General features: G+C 54.4%; 1 protein-coding gene across 1 annotated transcript; it reads left to right on the top strand.

Moving 5' to 3' along the window:
- The first annotated feature begins 1,682 nt into the window (after positions 1–1,682).
- LOC119975822 (zinc-binding protein A33-like) lies at positions 1,683–14,506 on the top strand. Its single transcript, XM_038815702.1, has 6 exons — positions 1,683–2,181; positions 2,272–2,367; positions 2,461–2,694; positions 5,104–5,126; positions 5,224–5,339; positions 13,773–14,506. Exons 1-6 carry the CDS (start codon positions 1,774–1,776, stop codon positions 14,399–14,401), a joined length of 1,506 nt encoding a protein of 501 aa, XP_038671630.1. The 5' UTR covers positions 1,683–1,773; the 3' UTR covers positions 14,402–14,506.
- Positions 14,507–15,729: the final 1,223 nt, after the last annotated feature.

Raw genomic sequence — 15,729 nt, 5'->3', positions numbered from 1 at the left:
AGGGTGAGGGTGTTGGGGGGCTGAGGGTAAGGGTGGGGGTGAGGGTGGTGTGGGGGTGAGGGGGAGGGTGGGGCTGAGGGTGGTGTGCGGCTGAGGGTGAGGGTGGTGTGGGGCTGAGGGTAAGGGTGGGGCTGAGGGTGAGGGTGGTGTGGGGCTGAGGGTGAGGGTGGTGTGGGGCTGAGGGTGGTGTGGGGCTGAGGGTGAGGGTGGTGTGGGGCTGAGGGTGAGGGTGGTGTGGGGCTGAGGGTGAGGGTGGTGTGGGGCTGAGGGTGGTGTGGGGCTGAGGGTGAGGGTGGTGTGGGGCTGAGGGTGAGGGTGGTGTGGGGCTGAGGGTGAGGGTGGTGTGGGGCTGAGGGTGAGGGTTGGGGGGGTTGCGGTTTGACACACGTGTCATGGGGAAACGTAACTCAGGGTCTCACCTCCTTGCCCATGGCCGCCCTCCCCCCCGGCAACCTCCCATTCCTCCAGGCCGCCGACCACGTTCAGGGCCCTCTGCTCTGTCACAGTGAGGGTCCGCCGGTCCGGCGGTCCTCCTCCAGTTATCTCCCACTCCCGGCGGTTCTGAGCGGGCTTTTCCTGGCGGGGGGGGTTAACAGAAAACGACAGCGTTAGACAGTCCGACGCATGCAGCCCAGGGGGTGGGTACCTGGTGGCTTCAGTCGCTCGGGCACCCGGCCATGGCGGCCGGTATGGGTACCAACATGTGGTTCAGGGCGAGGGGGGGTACGCCTGCTCTCCGGGGTGGAGGGGGTGGTGGGTTATGGGTGTGTGGGATGGGGGTGGGTGCCAGGGGCACAGCGCTGCCTACTCACCCTGGCCGCCCTGAGGAGGTTGGACAGTTTCTTCCGGCACTGCTGACTGGGCCGGATGCTGTTGCTCACAGCACTAGCTCACAAGGCTAAATCGCTGGCTTATAAAGCAGACCAAGCAGGCCAGCAGCACGGTTCGATTCCCGTACCAGCCTCCCCGGACAGGCGCCGGAATGTGGCGACTAGGGGCTTTTCACAGTAACTTCATTGAAGCCTACTCGTGACAATAAGCGATTTTCATTTCATTTCATTTCATCTGCCACCTGCGCCCAGGCACGCTGAACGGCGGCGGCTGGCAGCCTCCTTCCCGGGCCGGGGTACAGGGTCGCAGGCCTCACCTCCACCACATCCAGCAGGGTCTCCAGCTCGGTGTCTCCGGGGTTCTGCTCTCCTCGCTGCCGTCTTGTTGGCTGGGATGGTGTGTGTGGGGAGTGAAGTGTGTCTGTGTAGCTGCAGCTTGTCAGCCTCCTGAGTGTCAATCTCAGACCTGGCCAATCCAGCACCGTTTCTCATTGGAATCGATTGTGTTCCACGTGGCGCCGGTGCTAACCCCTCAACAGTAGCCGAATCGGTCCAGGTGTGGCGCCAGCTTTGCTGTTGTGAAACTCGACGAATCCTGCACCGGCCCCAACACTTAGCCTCACGAACAGAGAATCCCGCCGCATATTTCTGTGCATCCTCCTCCCATCCTCTCTCCACCCACCCCCACCACTAACAGACCTTCACTCTCATCGCCTGGGTTCAATTATTCCCTGTCTCTCCCTCTAACACGGTTTATTCTGAATTCTGCTCCAAGTTTTATCTACAACTCCCAAAGCAATGGGACCGAGAGCAGCAAACAACAATAATTTCTTGAGGATTGCAGTGAACGTCATGAGGGAGTTACTGAACTGAATGTGTTCAGCAGCAGAGCAGGAACATTGAAACTGAAAGTGGTTTGAAACAGGAAGTGCTGAATGTGAACATGGCTTCCAGACAGCACGAGCAGAGTTTGTCCGAGGATTTAATTTGTCCCATTTGTCTTGATTTCTTCACTGATCCGGTTTCACTGGAGTGTGGACACAGCTTCTGCCGCTCCTGTATCACCCAGTGTTGGGAAAAGGAGAGAAACTCCTGCCCGGAATGTAGACAGGAGTTTCCAGAAAGAATCCTCAGAGGCAGTCGGGCCTTAGCGAATCTGGCTGAGAAAGCTCGAAAATTAAAGCTGAATCGGGAAGAGAAGGAAAGTAAACTTCACTGTGAGGAACATCAGGAAGAACTGAAGCTGTTTTGTGAAACTGACAAGAAATTAATCTGTGTGAATTGTGTAGATTTACAGGAACACAGAGAACACCGCTTCATCCCGATTAAGAAAGCTGTTGAAATCTACAAGGTAAAAGGGAACAGATTTGATCCCCTGATTATCTGATCATATTTTCAGGATCTAACACTTTTATTTTCTGATTTTCTCTCCCAATCCCAGGATGGGGTGAAATCTTCCTTAGATTCTCTCACACAGAAGAAATCGACGGTTCTAGAAATGGAGCAGCAGCAGAAACAGAAGATTTCACAAATTAGGGTAAAGTCTCCCTGTGCTGAGCTTCCAAATTTAATTCATTATTTTGTTGTTTTTATGACAGAAACATATTATTTTTAATGTTTCTTCTTATAGAAACAGTCGGACAGTCTGCAGAGCCACATCACATCCGAGTTCACTAAAATGCACCAGATTCTCACTGAGAAAGAGCAGCGTTTCATCCGAGATCTCAGGGAAGAAGAGGAAAAAATTCTAAAACCAATGGAGGAAAATCTTTATGAAATTCAGGAGAATTTAAATTCTATTCAGGAGAAACTCTCAAAGTTGAAAAACCAGTTGGAACAAAAAGACGGAGTGAGATTTCTGAAGGTGAGGGATTATATTTCAGTTTAGTTCAGTGAAAGTTCACAGTCACAACATGATCCACACGAGCCTCCTCCCATCCTACTTCATTTCCCTGTCAATATATCCTTCTGTTCCTTTCTCCCTCATGTGTTTATCCAACTTCTCCTTAAATATATCCCTGGCTTTCCCTGGGTGGATGGAATTTAATGCTGTTCCCCCCCAGGGTACATTTAGTCAGGGTGTGGGGTGAGTGGAAGGGGATATGGGGAATGACACTGTGTGGGGTTGATTTTAATGCTGCCCCCCCCCCCCCCCCCCCCCCCCACAGGGTGCACTGAGTCAGGACTGGGCTGGAGATTGGTGAGGTTGGAGTTGGCATGGGCAATGGAACTGTGTGGGGTTTCTGCTGCCTTCCCACCTTAACCTGGATCAAATCCATGTTGGGCATTGCAGCCAGTTCAGCCCATTAACAGGATAATTAATATAACAGAATAATAATCGTTATTGTCACAGGCTTACATTAACACTGCAATGAAGAATTCAGAATGTCCAAATTACCTAACAGCACATCTTTCGGGACTTGTGGGAGGAAACCGGAGCGCCCGGAGGAAACTCACGCAGACACGGGGAGAATGTGCAGACTCCGCAGAGACAGTGACCCAGTGGGGAATCGAACCTGGGACTCTGGAGCTGTGAAGCAGCAGTGCTAACCACTGTGCTACCATGCCTAATATTCAGCCAAGAGACTCATTCTGTTGTCCCTGCTATCCTCCCAGTAAAGAGCAGGGATCTGACCATACAGGAAGCCCAAAAATCAAGCCCTGTTGGGTTACAGCTGTTGGGGATGGAAATGAGTGAGAGGATTTAGTGGGAATTTCCTCCATCAGTTGCAGCGAGTTCCTGCTCCAGGGTCCGGGAATTGTGAAGTGGGGGTGGGGCAGTGACAGACGCCCTCTGCCCTTGCTGCAGACTCCTATCCCCCTTCCCCCACAACCACAGTCCATAACTCCCTGCCTCCATCATTCACCTTTGGCCTGGGTCCCTCTGGGATCCTGGCTGTCTCGTGGGTGCATTACCGACAGCAGCCACCAGCAGTACAGTGGAGCTGCTGAGCAATGAAGAGCTGCCGGCCTTTGCTTGGTCCACATCTCGGTCTGTGGGATGTCCATCCCCCACCTGCCATTGGCTGATCCAGGGGAAGGCCCGCTACTCTCTGATTGGTACATATTACGGTGACCATTAACGATAAGCACGGTGTGGGACTGTCTCCTACTCTCCGGTTGATTTGAGACACTCATCTTCATTAAATTCCACACAGTGACTCCATCGGCTGGAATTTATCCACAAGTGGGGTGAAAAACAGGTGGGGCAGAAAAAATTCAGTGAAAGGTTTACTCATCTTCTACCTTCCCCACATAATTTTACCAGCAGCAGGGGTGGGTCAGGTGAGTTGTCCACCATGGGATCAACTGAAACCCTAAACTTAGTTAATGCCAACTTCAGGACCTCAGCCCATTGTCTCCAGCATTGAACCAGCGGTGTGAGGGCGAGCCACATGGTCACTACGGCAGGTTTTACTGTACAGGCTAGTGGTGGAGAGAGGGGGAGGAGGAGCTTTCTTAATTAAGTGGTTAACACTGCTGCCTCACAGCGCCAGGGACCCTGGGTTCGATTCAACATTGGGTGACTGTCTGTGTGGAGTTTTCGCATTCCCCCCTGTCTGTGTGGGCTTCCTCCGGGTGCTCCGGCTTCTTCCCACAGTCCAAAGATGGGCAGGTATGATGTGCAGGTATGGTATACTTCCTGTATGGTGGATTGGCAATGATAAATTGTCCCTTAGTGTCCAATGGTTTGGTGGGGTTAGGGGTGTAGGGTCGGGAAGTTGTCTTGGTAGGGTACTCTTTCAGTGGGTCAGTGACTCGATGGGCCGAATGGCCCCCTTCTGCACTGTGGGAATTCTATGATTCTATGATTAATTGTCCAGTACCGACCCCCAAATTGTAACTTACTTTTGTACCAGCCAGCTTGTCCTCCTCCATGACCCTGCCCTTCTCAATGACCACAAAAGAAGTAACAAAATTCTGATCCATAACAACTTGTGTCATTGCCTGAGTGCGGTTCTGGCAGTGTTAACTCCTCCAATGGGGTTACCAGTACATCCAGAGTCAGAGCCTGGACAGTTATCTGAATCTGGACTGTTCCAGAGGGAATACGTCCATGCTGTTAGTTGAAGCCTCCCAGTTGCTGTCGATCTTTTTGATACTTTCTCCTGTGCTTCAATATCCTTTGTGTAACATCCTCTTTCTATTCCATGTCTGCAGCAATGGGAATTGACAATTCTCAGCAGCTTGTAACAATGTGAGGGTCATTTCTGCTTTCTGGATATAGACAGTCCGTCTCTGTCAACTCAGATTTGTGTTTTGTTTATTTCAGGAGGAAGCATCTGGGAAGAGGAGGTAGGACATGAACTTTACTGAAACTCAGGGCAAGTTGGTAAAATTACTCAGCAAAGTGTTTATGGTCAATTTATAATCAACTCATTAATATTTACAGGATTAGCGATGAGGTTAAAAGTCTGTCTCTAGCAGATGGTGTCCTGTCCATCGGAAAATTCAACAGCCCTTTACCGTTCCCAGGATGGCGAGGAATGCTGGATGTCATTAACCCTGGTAAAACTCAGATAAGTCCCTCTGTCCTGATTTATATCTTGTATTTGAATCATTATCCATATAAATATCACAGACACCGGGCGGGATTCTCCGGCCCACCAGCTCCCTTTTCCTGGGCGGCGGCCCTTACCGGCAGCGAGATTCTCCGTCTCTGCCACCTGCCAATGGGATTGCCCATTGTGGCCACCCCACACCGCCGGGAAACCCGCGGGCGTGGGAGCGCTGCCGGCACAACGGAGAATCCGTCGGCAGAGAGAATGTTTAAGGGCTTTGTGAGAATGAAATTGGGATGAAAATGGTCCTGATTGGAATTAAAGTCTGATTCATGCAGCATTAGGGGCAGCACGGTAGCATGGTGGTTAGCATAAATGCTTCACAGCTCCAGGGTCCCAGGTTCAGTTCCCCGCTGGGTCACTGTCTGTGCGGAGTCTGCACGTCCTCCCCCTGTGTGCGTGGGTTTCCTCCGGCTGCTCCGGTTTCCTCCCACAGTCCAAAGATGTGCGGGTTAGGTGGATTGGCCATGCTAAATTGCCCGTAGTGTCCTAAAAAGTAAGGTTAAGGGGGGGTTGTTGGGTTACGGGTATAGTGTGGATACGTGGGTTTGAGTAGGGTGATCATTGCTCGGCACAACATCGAGGGCCGAAGGGCCTGTTCTGTGCTGTACTGTTCTATGTTCTATGTTCATGCAACTAATCCACTTTCTAAAAATCATTCTCAGCTTGGTCAGCTGAAACTGTCAGCTCCCTAAACATCACCAATACAGGAACTCTCAGATGAAGCTCTGTCTCCAGAACCCATCGATACTTTACAAACTTCAGCAAGTGGAAACTCCGCCATTCCCAGCTGAACCTTTCCTCCTCTGCAATCCTCATCCTCCTGATACATCTCCACCTTGTGGACCAGACTCATGTCCATGGCCAAGGTTAGGACAGGAAGCCTGGGAATGAGGCTTTGACTGCCTGTTGAGGGAGGAGGAGTGGTGAGGGGGATGGAGTCAGCTGGTCTTCACTGTGGACCTGGGGAACAAGCCCTGGATTGCAATCCATTTCCTGAAAGTGTCAGCAAAGCCCATTTTCTCAATTGTCTTGAGGAAACATTGCACTCACTCTGGATGAATATCTTTTATACATCCAGGGAGAGGATTAAGGTAGAGGTTTGTCTGTGGAGAATCACATTGAATAACCACCTCCACATGTGGCCTCATATCAAATATTATGGCCGGGATTCTCCATTTGGGAGAGTAAGGGCGCGATTCAACTAAAAGGGAACAAAGTCCCGGAGCGAGCGTATTTAACCGCGTGTTTCCCGGAGCTCACAGTGCCGAGAAACACATGGCTATAAAACGCCCCCCACGTTGGGTAAGGTGCCTAAGTGGGGAACGCGGGGCCGAGGCCGCACATCGTCCCGTTTTGTGCAGTGAGGAGCTGCGCTCGCCGGAACTCCTCAGCGCAGCGAGAGATCGGCCATTTTAAAATCCTGATCTCCGAGGCCGCTGACGCCACCCCCGATACACCCCCCAATGTCCAATGCACCGTGGGAGGGTCTCCGGACCCCTCGCAACACCTACGCAGGGCACCCCAGCCCAATCACCACCACACCAGACTGACACCCAAGTGGCAGTGCCAGGTGGCAGTGCCAGGGTGCCTGGGTGGTGCCTGGGTGGCACCACCACTGCCAGGGTACAACCCTGCCCAATGGGCATACCCCTGGGGCCTCTGATCCCCTGGGAGACCCCCACGATGCCATTCTGCCTGGTACCTGTTTGTGGAAATCAGTACCGAACGGCGCCCGCCCGAGGTCTCCGAGGGGAACTGAGGAATCTGCATATTAAAGTGAGACCAGCTGCCTCGCTTTAATATGTCAATTTCTGCAAAGTGACCCCGCCCACAATGGGCAGGATTCACATCACAACGTCTCGAGAGATCACGTTAGATGTCACGGGACGTTGTGAGCCGGGTAGATCCCGAGAGCGGGGTCTCCTGGCTTTTATCGTCCACGCTGAGCCGCGGCGAGCTGCTTTTCAGGTGCAGCGTGGCCATTGGATCGCGCCCTGAGTGTTGCCGTGGGGACTGAATTGCGGCTCTTCCCTTTCCCTGAGGGGCGCTATTCAGGAAGCGAGTCAGGACATGCAAATGAGCCAGTGCTCTTCCCACAGGAATCAGAGCAATTCCCATTCCCGCTGGTGTCTGATTCGCTGGGGCCTGAATTAGCGCTGGAGAGCCTGACAAGCTGGAGCTGTTTATAAACGCTCCGCTCCCCAAACACTCCCATTCCAGCCAAGAAGGTGGCTCCACGGAGACCTGCCCCCAGACTTTCTGAGTCAGTGGCCAATCACATGCTGGACGTGGTGGAGCAGAGGCAGGACACCCTCTTCCCCAGGGTGGGCAGGAGACCCAAGCCCACCATCATCAACAGGGCCTGGGAGGAGGTGGCAGAGATGGTCAGTGCTGCCAACCTCACCAGGAGGACTGGGGCCCAGTGCCGAAAAACGATGAACGATCTCCTGAGGGCAGCTCGGGTGAGTCACCACCTCTGTGTCCCTGGCATCACTCCTGTCCCTCACTCCTCACAACCCACCTGCCTGCATCTCCCTCACACCCCACCCTGCACCAAACCCCAACACCTGTATTGTCCTCTTTGGCCTGGTGCCTGGCACACACATGCCACCAGCTACAGACCTCCCGTAGAACTCACCTCCATGCGTCTCACCATGTCCTTTATGTGTTCCCGAGGACAAGGTGACCCACAATCACCGGGAGCGGCAGAAAACCGGCGGGGGCATCCCAGACCTGAGAGTGCAAACCCCCGGGGAACAGAAGGCGATGGAGCTCGCGGGCGAGGCAGAGGAAAGGGCCGTCTCAGAAACAGAGGTCGGCATGTGGTAACCAAGTGAGAGCCCAAGGCAAAGCTGATGTCCCAACAGCAACTGAGTGACCCCCTCTCCCACAGACCTCTCCTTCCCAAGATCTCACCGTGTCTCTTGTCTTTTGTCTTGCGGGATCACCATCAGACGAGGCCGGGCCGTCCGGGGTCGCTGACCCCCAGCCACATCCCCAGAACACCCCGGAGCACCAGTCCGGGGAAGACACCGACTTCTCGTCACTGCTGTCACCTGCACCCTCCACCATCGCAGAGACTATCACCTCGGGGGGCATTTTAGTGAAGAGGCTCCTGGGTCACCTTCTGCTGCTCACTTCACACAGGCTGCAGCACATCAGGTGGAGGCAGGGACTCCCGAGGGAGCGGGCGGTCGGAGGGCTGCCCGATCCCAGGAAGCAGCTGTAGCCCGGACAGGTATCGAGCTTCTGGGATGTATGGCGGGGGCAGGACCCCAGGACACTTGAACCTGGGGTCACCCTCAGTGAGAGGTGGCAGGAAACGGGGCCAGAAGTGTGAGGCCGCCGTGTATGTCAGCTTACCCAGTGAGTGAGCCGTTACCACTCACTATCTCCCGAAACCCCCTCCCCACAAGCTATATGGGCCTGTGAGATAGATTGGCCGGCACACATGCAGGGATGACCCGGGCGGACAGTGGAATGTGATCCGAAAGGCAGGAGTGAGACTGTGTCAAACGATGAGGAGATCCAGAGCTCATCTCCCAGCGAGTCGTCATCATCCTCCGTCCCGTGGACAAGACCCGCTGATACTGCCAACCCAGCGCCAACACCCTGTGGGGATACTGGTAGGACCCACGGAGGGAGGGAGGGGAGATGGGGTAGTGGGATGGAGTGAAGGGAGGAGGGACGGGGAAGGTGGAGTGAAGGGAGGAGGGACGGGGCAGGTGGAGTGAAGGGAGGAGGGACGGGGAAGGTGGAGTGAAGGGAGGAGGGACGGGGAAGGTGGAGTGAAGGGAGGAGGGACGGGGAAGGTGGAGTGAAAGGGGGAGGGACGGGGAAGGTGGAGTGAAGGGAGGAGGGACGTGGAAGATGGAGTGGAGGGACAGGGGAGGTGGATTGAAGGGAGGAGGGACGGGGAAAGTGGAGTGAAGGGAGGAGGGATAGGGAAGGTGGAGTGAAGGGAGGAGGGACGGGGACGGTGGAGTGAAGGGAGGAGGGACGGGGCAGGTGGAGTGAAGGGAGGAGGGACGGGGAAGGTGGAGTGAAGGGAGGAGGGACGGGGAAGGTGGAGTGAAGGGAGGAGGGACGGGGAAGGTGGAGTGAAAGGAGGAGGGACGGGGAAGGTGGTGTGAAGGGAGGAGGGACGGGGAAGGTGGAGTGAAGGGAGTAGGGACGGGGAAGGTGGAGTGAAGGGACGAGGGACGGGGAAGGTGGAGTGAAGGGAGGAGGGACGGGGAAGGTGGAGTGAAGGGAGGAGGGACGGGGAAGGTGGAGTGAAGGGAGGAGGGACGGGGAAGGTGGAGTGAAGGGAGGAGGGAAGGGGAAGGTGGAGTGAAGGGAGGAGGGATGGGGATGGTGGAGTGAAGGGAGGAGGGACGGGGAAGGTGGAGTGAAGGGAGGAGGGATGGGGAATGTGGAGTGAAGGGAGGAGGGACGGGGAAGGTAGAGTGAAGGGAGGAGGGACGGGGAAGGTGGAGTGAAGGGAGGAGGGACGGGGAAGGTGGAGTGAAGGGAGGAGGGACAGGGAAGGTGGAGTGAAGGGAGGAGGGACGGGGAAGGTGGAGTGAAGGGAGGAGGGACGGGGAAGGTGGAGTGAAGGGAGGAGGGATGGGGAAGGTGGAGTGAAGGGAGGAGGGATGGGGAAGGTATCTGCGGCCCTGGGGAAGGGGGCACCACATGGAAGTGGGGGGGTTGGTATGGGAGGTGGGACAGGGCGGGGGAGCTGCCGGTGACCAGGCCAATCAGGAGGTGATGAGGTTGCCCCGTGAGCGGCGGCCCTGGAGCGCACGTTGGGCGGCCTGTCCTGTCAGCCCAGGATCCACGCCCGGTTCTTCCTGGACACCCTCCTCATCCTCCTCATCAGATGAGGCCGGGCGTCCTTCCTCCTCCAGCATGTCGCCCTCTGCTGGCTGATGTTATGAAGGACACAGCAGGCCAGCAGGATGTTAGAGACCCTCCTGGGGCTATATTGGAGAGTCCCACCAGAGCGTAGTTTTACTCAGAGAGTAGTACGGGCGTGGAATGCCCTGCCTGCAACAGTAGTGGACTCGCCAACACTAAACGCATACAGATGGTCATTGGATAGGCATATGGACGATAAGGGAAGAGTGTAGATGGGCTTTAGAGGGGTTTCACAGGTCGGCGCAACATCGAGGGCCGAAGGGCCTGTACTGAGCTGTAATGTTCTATGTTCAAGAGCGGTCCAGCCATTGGAATGGCTTCTTGAGGATGTCGATGCTCCGCTCAATGATGCTCCAGGTTTCTGCATCGGCCTCGTTATAACGGGTCTCCGCGTCGGTCTGGGGCCTCTGGACAGGTGTCATTAATCATGATCTCAGCGGTTAACCCTTGTCGCCAAAGAGCCAACCCCTCACCTGAGGGAGCACCTCGAAGGTGCCGGGAACCGACGAGTGCGCCAGGCTGTAAGTGTCGTGCCCGCTGCCTGGGTATCGGGGGCAGACGTGTGTGATGTCCAGCTAGTGGTCACACACCAACTGCACATTCAGGGAGTGGAAGCCCTTCCTATTGATGAAGGGCCCCCCTGATGATCCGGTACTTGTAGGGGGACATGCGTACCATCGATCACCCCCTGGACCTGGGGCATGCCAGCGATGGAGGGAAATCCTGCTGCCCGGGCATCCTGGTGTGACTGGTCCAGATTGAAGGTTATATAGTCCGCTGCCCGGGTGCATAGGGCATCCGTCACCGGGCGGATGTACCTGTGAGCCGATGTCTGCGAGATCCCAGACAGGTCCCCGCTCGGCCCCTGGAAAGCCCCAGAGACAGAGAGGTTCAGGGCGACCGTCACCATGACAGCCACCGGGAGTGGGTGACCTCCTCCAAACCCCAGGAGTGCCAGCTGCACCACCGCCTGGCACAGGTGGCACCTGGTCTCACTGGTTAGCCGATGTCTTCGGCGGCACAGGCGGTCCGGCAGCTCCTCGAAGGACAGGCGCCGATGGTAAACACGTGCCCTGATGCGGCGCCTCCTTCACACCTCCTCCTCGGCCTGTTGGACGGCCGGCACTCGAGCCTCACCGGCTGGGCCCTGCTCTTCTGGGGCAGGCTCCTCTTGTGCAGGATCCTCCCTGAGCAGGCCCTGTGCCTCCAGCCTCCGTGTGTCCGTAACGGCAGCTGTGGCCAGGTAGATAGCGAGCATTCCTGGTTCCGCTCCAATATTCATTCTCCGCAGGGGGGAATAGAGAAGACATGTTAGCACGATGAGTATTCCCGAACCCATCCCGATCCAACAGGCTACACGGTGACCCTGAGTTGTACTTCAGCTCCACCCTCCACATGTCCCCACAAACCCCACCCCCACCCCTCAGCCGCTCCCCTCGATATGTTGCCGTCCGCACTCCACCCCTGTCCCCATCAGTGAGTGGGACCGGGCCTGTGATGTGGGGAGGCTCTATCCTCACCGATCATCCCTGTCGACAGGGGTTCCGGTGGGTGACGAAACCCGTGTCAGCGACAGGCTCTCTGGCCCGTGTCCTGTTTCCTCCAGTGGGGTTTACTGTGGGTCTCCTCACTGGGTGGGCCGTGTGTTATCCCACCAGCAGGGTGGCACCTGGTTGTGGGGTGGAGAGGGTCACCGTGTGCCACCAATCGCCTCCATGCTTAGAGGCTTGTGTGTGGGCAGGTCCTACAGATGGGGGTGAGGCAGGGAAGTGTGTGTCTGCTGGGAGCTTAGCTGCAGTGTGATGTGGGTCCTGGGTGTGACACACAGGTTGTTACAACCTGTCCGGGGGCAGGGTGGATGGGAGCAGGGGCGCGGTGGGCAGGCAGGGCTTGGAGACAGCTGGTGGTCCTGAGGGGTGGGCTGGCTGATAGTATGACTGGTGAGGCCTCTGCCCTGAGAGGGGCAGTGTGCCAGGGAGGGTGCCAAAGGCCACGGTGCATGTGTCCTTTGTTTGGGGTGAGCTCTGCTATTCCCCTGCTTCCCCTGCAGTGGGGCTGAGCTTCTGATGAGGGAACTGAGGAGTGGCAGCACCTGGTGTGTGACTGATTGAGCTTGGCCACGCCCATCCCGGTGATGGCTCAGCCGGGGTCTGAGGCTTTCCAGAGGGGCGGCCTGGGTGGGCTCCCAAATGACCAGAGGCTCTGTGAACATTTCCAGGACACAGTGAGCAGTCAGCAGAGTGAGCAGCCAGGGGCCTGTGAGAAGCAGCAAAGGGGTGTGTTTAAAACCCAGACTGCAGCAATGGGGGTCTGAGCCAGGCCACCCCGATCCCGAGGGGGACACCCCGAGTGCACAGACCTGTCACCAAGTCACTCCCCGTTACTCCCCCCGGCCCAGGCAGCCCCCACTCTCCCCCAGCAAGTCCGACAATTATTGAGGCTTTTTGAGAGTTTTTTACCCTCTCTCTGCCCCTCAGCAGCCATGGAGCCCAGTCCCCGTTTGGAAATATTTGCACTAATTCACACCCACGTGACTTCTGCCTGAGAGGGGCGGAGCATCGTGGAAGGGCGGAGCATACTGTGTCCAACCCGCTGATTAGATTTAAATCTATGTAAATGAGGGTTTTACATGGGCCGGCTGCAGGGCACAAACTTTGATTTCACCGCCAGGGAGGGACTGGAGCCTGGCGTCGGAATCAGTGCCGGGCACAAACCTCGATTTGTGCATTACGCCCGATTCTCCGCCCGATCGCACTTCCGGTGTCGTGAAGCGGAGAACCCGCCATATTTGTTTCCACGGAGCAGAACGGAAATATCTCGGTGTTGAGATCTTCTAAATTTGAGAAGAGATTAGTTTATTTTGATGATCTCTCTCACACAGACACACACACACACACAGACACACACACAGTTACACACACACACACAGTTACACACACACACACACAGCCACACACACAGTTACACACACACCAACAGTCTCACACACACACATCAGGTCGGCTTATTTTGATGTTGAGGAACAGGAAATCAAATCAAAAATGGTGAAATCTTCCCCAGATCCCCAGTGAGTCTCCCCCGGATCCCCAGTGAGTCTCTGCCCCGATCCCCAGTGAGTCCCCCCGATCCCCAGTGAGTCTCCCCCAGATCCCCAGTGAGTCTCCCCCCCCCGATCCCCAGTGAGTCTCACCCCCGATCCCCAGTGAGTCTCTCTCCTGATCCCCAGTGAGTCTCTCCCCGATCCCCAGTGAGTCTCTCTCCTGATCCCCAGTGAGTCCCCTGATCCCCAGTGAGTCTCTCCCCCCGATCCCCAGTGAGTCTCCCCCGGATCCCCAGTGAGTCTCCCCCGATCCCCAGTGAGTCTCCCCGATCCCCAGTGAATCTCCCCCCGATCCCCAGTGAGTCTCCCCCCCTATCCCCAGTAAGTCTCCCCCCAATCCCCAGTCAGTCTCTAATTTTCTGCTTTCTCTCTCAGTCTCTGTGACCCTGGATGTGGAAACAGCGAATCCCCGGCTTGAGGTGTCTGAGGATCTGAAGAGTTTGAGCTGTACCCGGACCCAGAGGAGTCTCCCTGACACCAGGAAGAGGTTTACACAATGTCTCTGTGTGCTGGGATCAGAGGGATTCACATCGGGGAGACATTACTGGGAGGTGGAGGTGATGAAGAATCGGCGCTGGTATCTGGGAGTAGCCGCAGAGACTGTGGAGAGGAAGGTCTGGGTCAGTCTGAGCCCAGAGACTGGATTCTGGACCATTGGGCGGGGGGAGGATCAGATTTATATAAACTCCTCTCCTCGTTCCCGTCTCCCTGTCGGCCAGATCCCCGGGAAGGTGGGAGTTTATCTCAGTTATGAGTCTGGGACAGTTTCATTTTACAACGTGGACACCAAGTCCCATCTCCACACCTTCACTGGGAATAAATTCACTGAGAAACTTTATCCTTTCTTCTGGACTGGGCATGAAAACCAGTTTCTGAGCATCTGCTCCGGTTCTGATCCGGACCCGAAAAGGGGCGGGGCCTTGGGTGGTGACATCATCACTGACATCACAAGGTCAGGGGTCGGGGGTCAGAAATCACTCTTGACAACAGGTTGTACTAAATGAGTCATTTAATTTCTAAATTGTAAAATCTCAATCAGACTGTAAATAAGAACAACACAAATAGAAATGTCAGAGAATTAAAATAAAAACGAAATTAAATATCCTGAACTTTTGCTTGCCGTTCATTGTAGTGCCAATTGCAGCCACACGATGGTGATGTCGAGCTATACAAAGATCAGTAAAGTTTTACAGCGCAGTATCGCCACCTGCTGCTGGATACCTGGTACTGGCAGGAATACCAAAAACAAAAAATGCTCAAACACTCGCTGATCTGACAATTCAGGCAGGACCTTTCTTCACAACTGAAAGAGAATTGGATCAGAAACAACGGAGGGAAAAAAAAAATTAGCCTGGACTTTAAAAAAAAATCTTTATTGTCACAAGTAAATGAAGTTACTGTGAAAATCCCGTCTTGAAGCCGCTGCAGTCCCTGAGGTGTAGGTCCACCCACCGTGCTGTTAGGGAGGGAGCTCCAGGATTTGGACCCGGCGACACTGAAGGAACGGCCGATATATTTCCCAGTCAGGATGGGGAGTGACCAGGTTGGGGAGGGGGGGGGGGGGGGGTGATCCCAGGTATCTGCTGTTCTTGTCCATCTAGATGGTGGTGGCCATGGGTTTGGGATCACTGTCTGTGCGGAGTTTTGCAGTAAAATGGACGATAGTCATGAGTAGCGATAATCAGCAAAGTGACAGGATATTGCTCGTTCAAACTTGATCAATTGCAAACCTTGCATTGATATAATAGCACCCTGCAAATAACACTGACAGCTTTTAAGATAAGTCACACGATACTCACATTTTAATCAATTAATTGTTTGATTATAGCTTAACTAAACTAATCATTTAACATTAATTTCCGTACATTACAGAAGAATTCTGAAACAACATTCCAGTAACCATTATAATCAATTTCGATGAGCATTAAGTATTAAAGACCCAAGAAGTAGCGCTTTTGGCTGATATTTACACAGCTAGTTACATGTGGGAAAATGGTCATATACTTACATTGAAATAAACCTGGACAAACTAAAGCTAATTGTTGGAAATTAACTGGGAGACCTGTAGAAATGTTTAACAAATCCTCAGAAAAGTTTTGTCAGAATAGGAAATGGGTTTTGAAATTGGAACAGCGATACAGGTATGACAATCTCAGACCAGACCCCAATAGTTGCTGGGATCCGGACAGAAACCCCAATGTTTAATTTAATTTGTAAGATGCGAGGAAAGGATACTTTGCTCGAAGTGTGACTCCACACAATTAAGGATATGTTATATTGAAACAAACTTTATTACTAACACAGTCTTAAACTAACTTTAACGTCATATAAA

Source organism: Scyliorhinus canicula, chromosome 13, assembly GCF_902713615.1.
Source record: "Scyliorhinus canicula chromosome 13, sScyCan1.1, whole genome shotgun sequence".
In the NCBI taxonomy this organism is placed as follows: Eukaryota; Metazoa; Chordata; class Chondrichthyes; order Carcharhiniformes; family Scyliorhinidae; genus Scyliorhinus; species Scyliorhinus canicula.
Note: the sequence above shows the minus strand (reverse complement) of the source record. Positions and strands in the feature narration are given on the sequence as shown.

Excerpts from the sequence above, each read along its gene's own strand:
- LOC119975822 (XM_038815702.1), top strand. The coding sequence starts at position 1,774 with ATGGCTTCCAGACAGCACGAGCAGAGTTTGTCCGAGGATTTAATTTGT. Across the intron at positions 2,368-2,460 it reads AGAAGATTTCACAAATTAGG|AAACAGTCGGACAGTCTGCA; the intron begins GTAAAGTCTCCC and ends TTCTTCTTATAG. Across the intron at positions 5,340-13,772 it reads GCTGGATGTCATTAACCCTG|TCTCTGTGACCCTGGATGTG; the intron begins GTAAAACTCAGA and ends TTTCTCTCTCAG.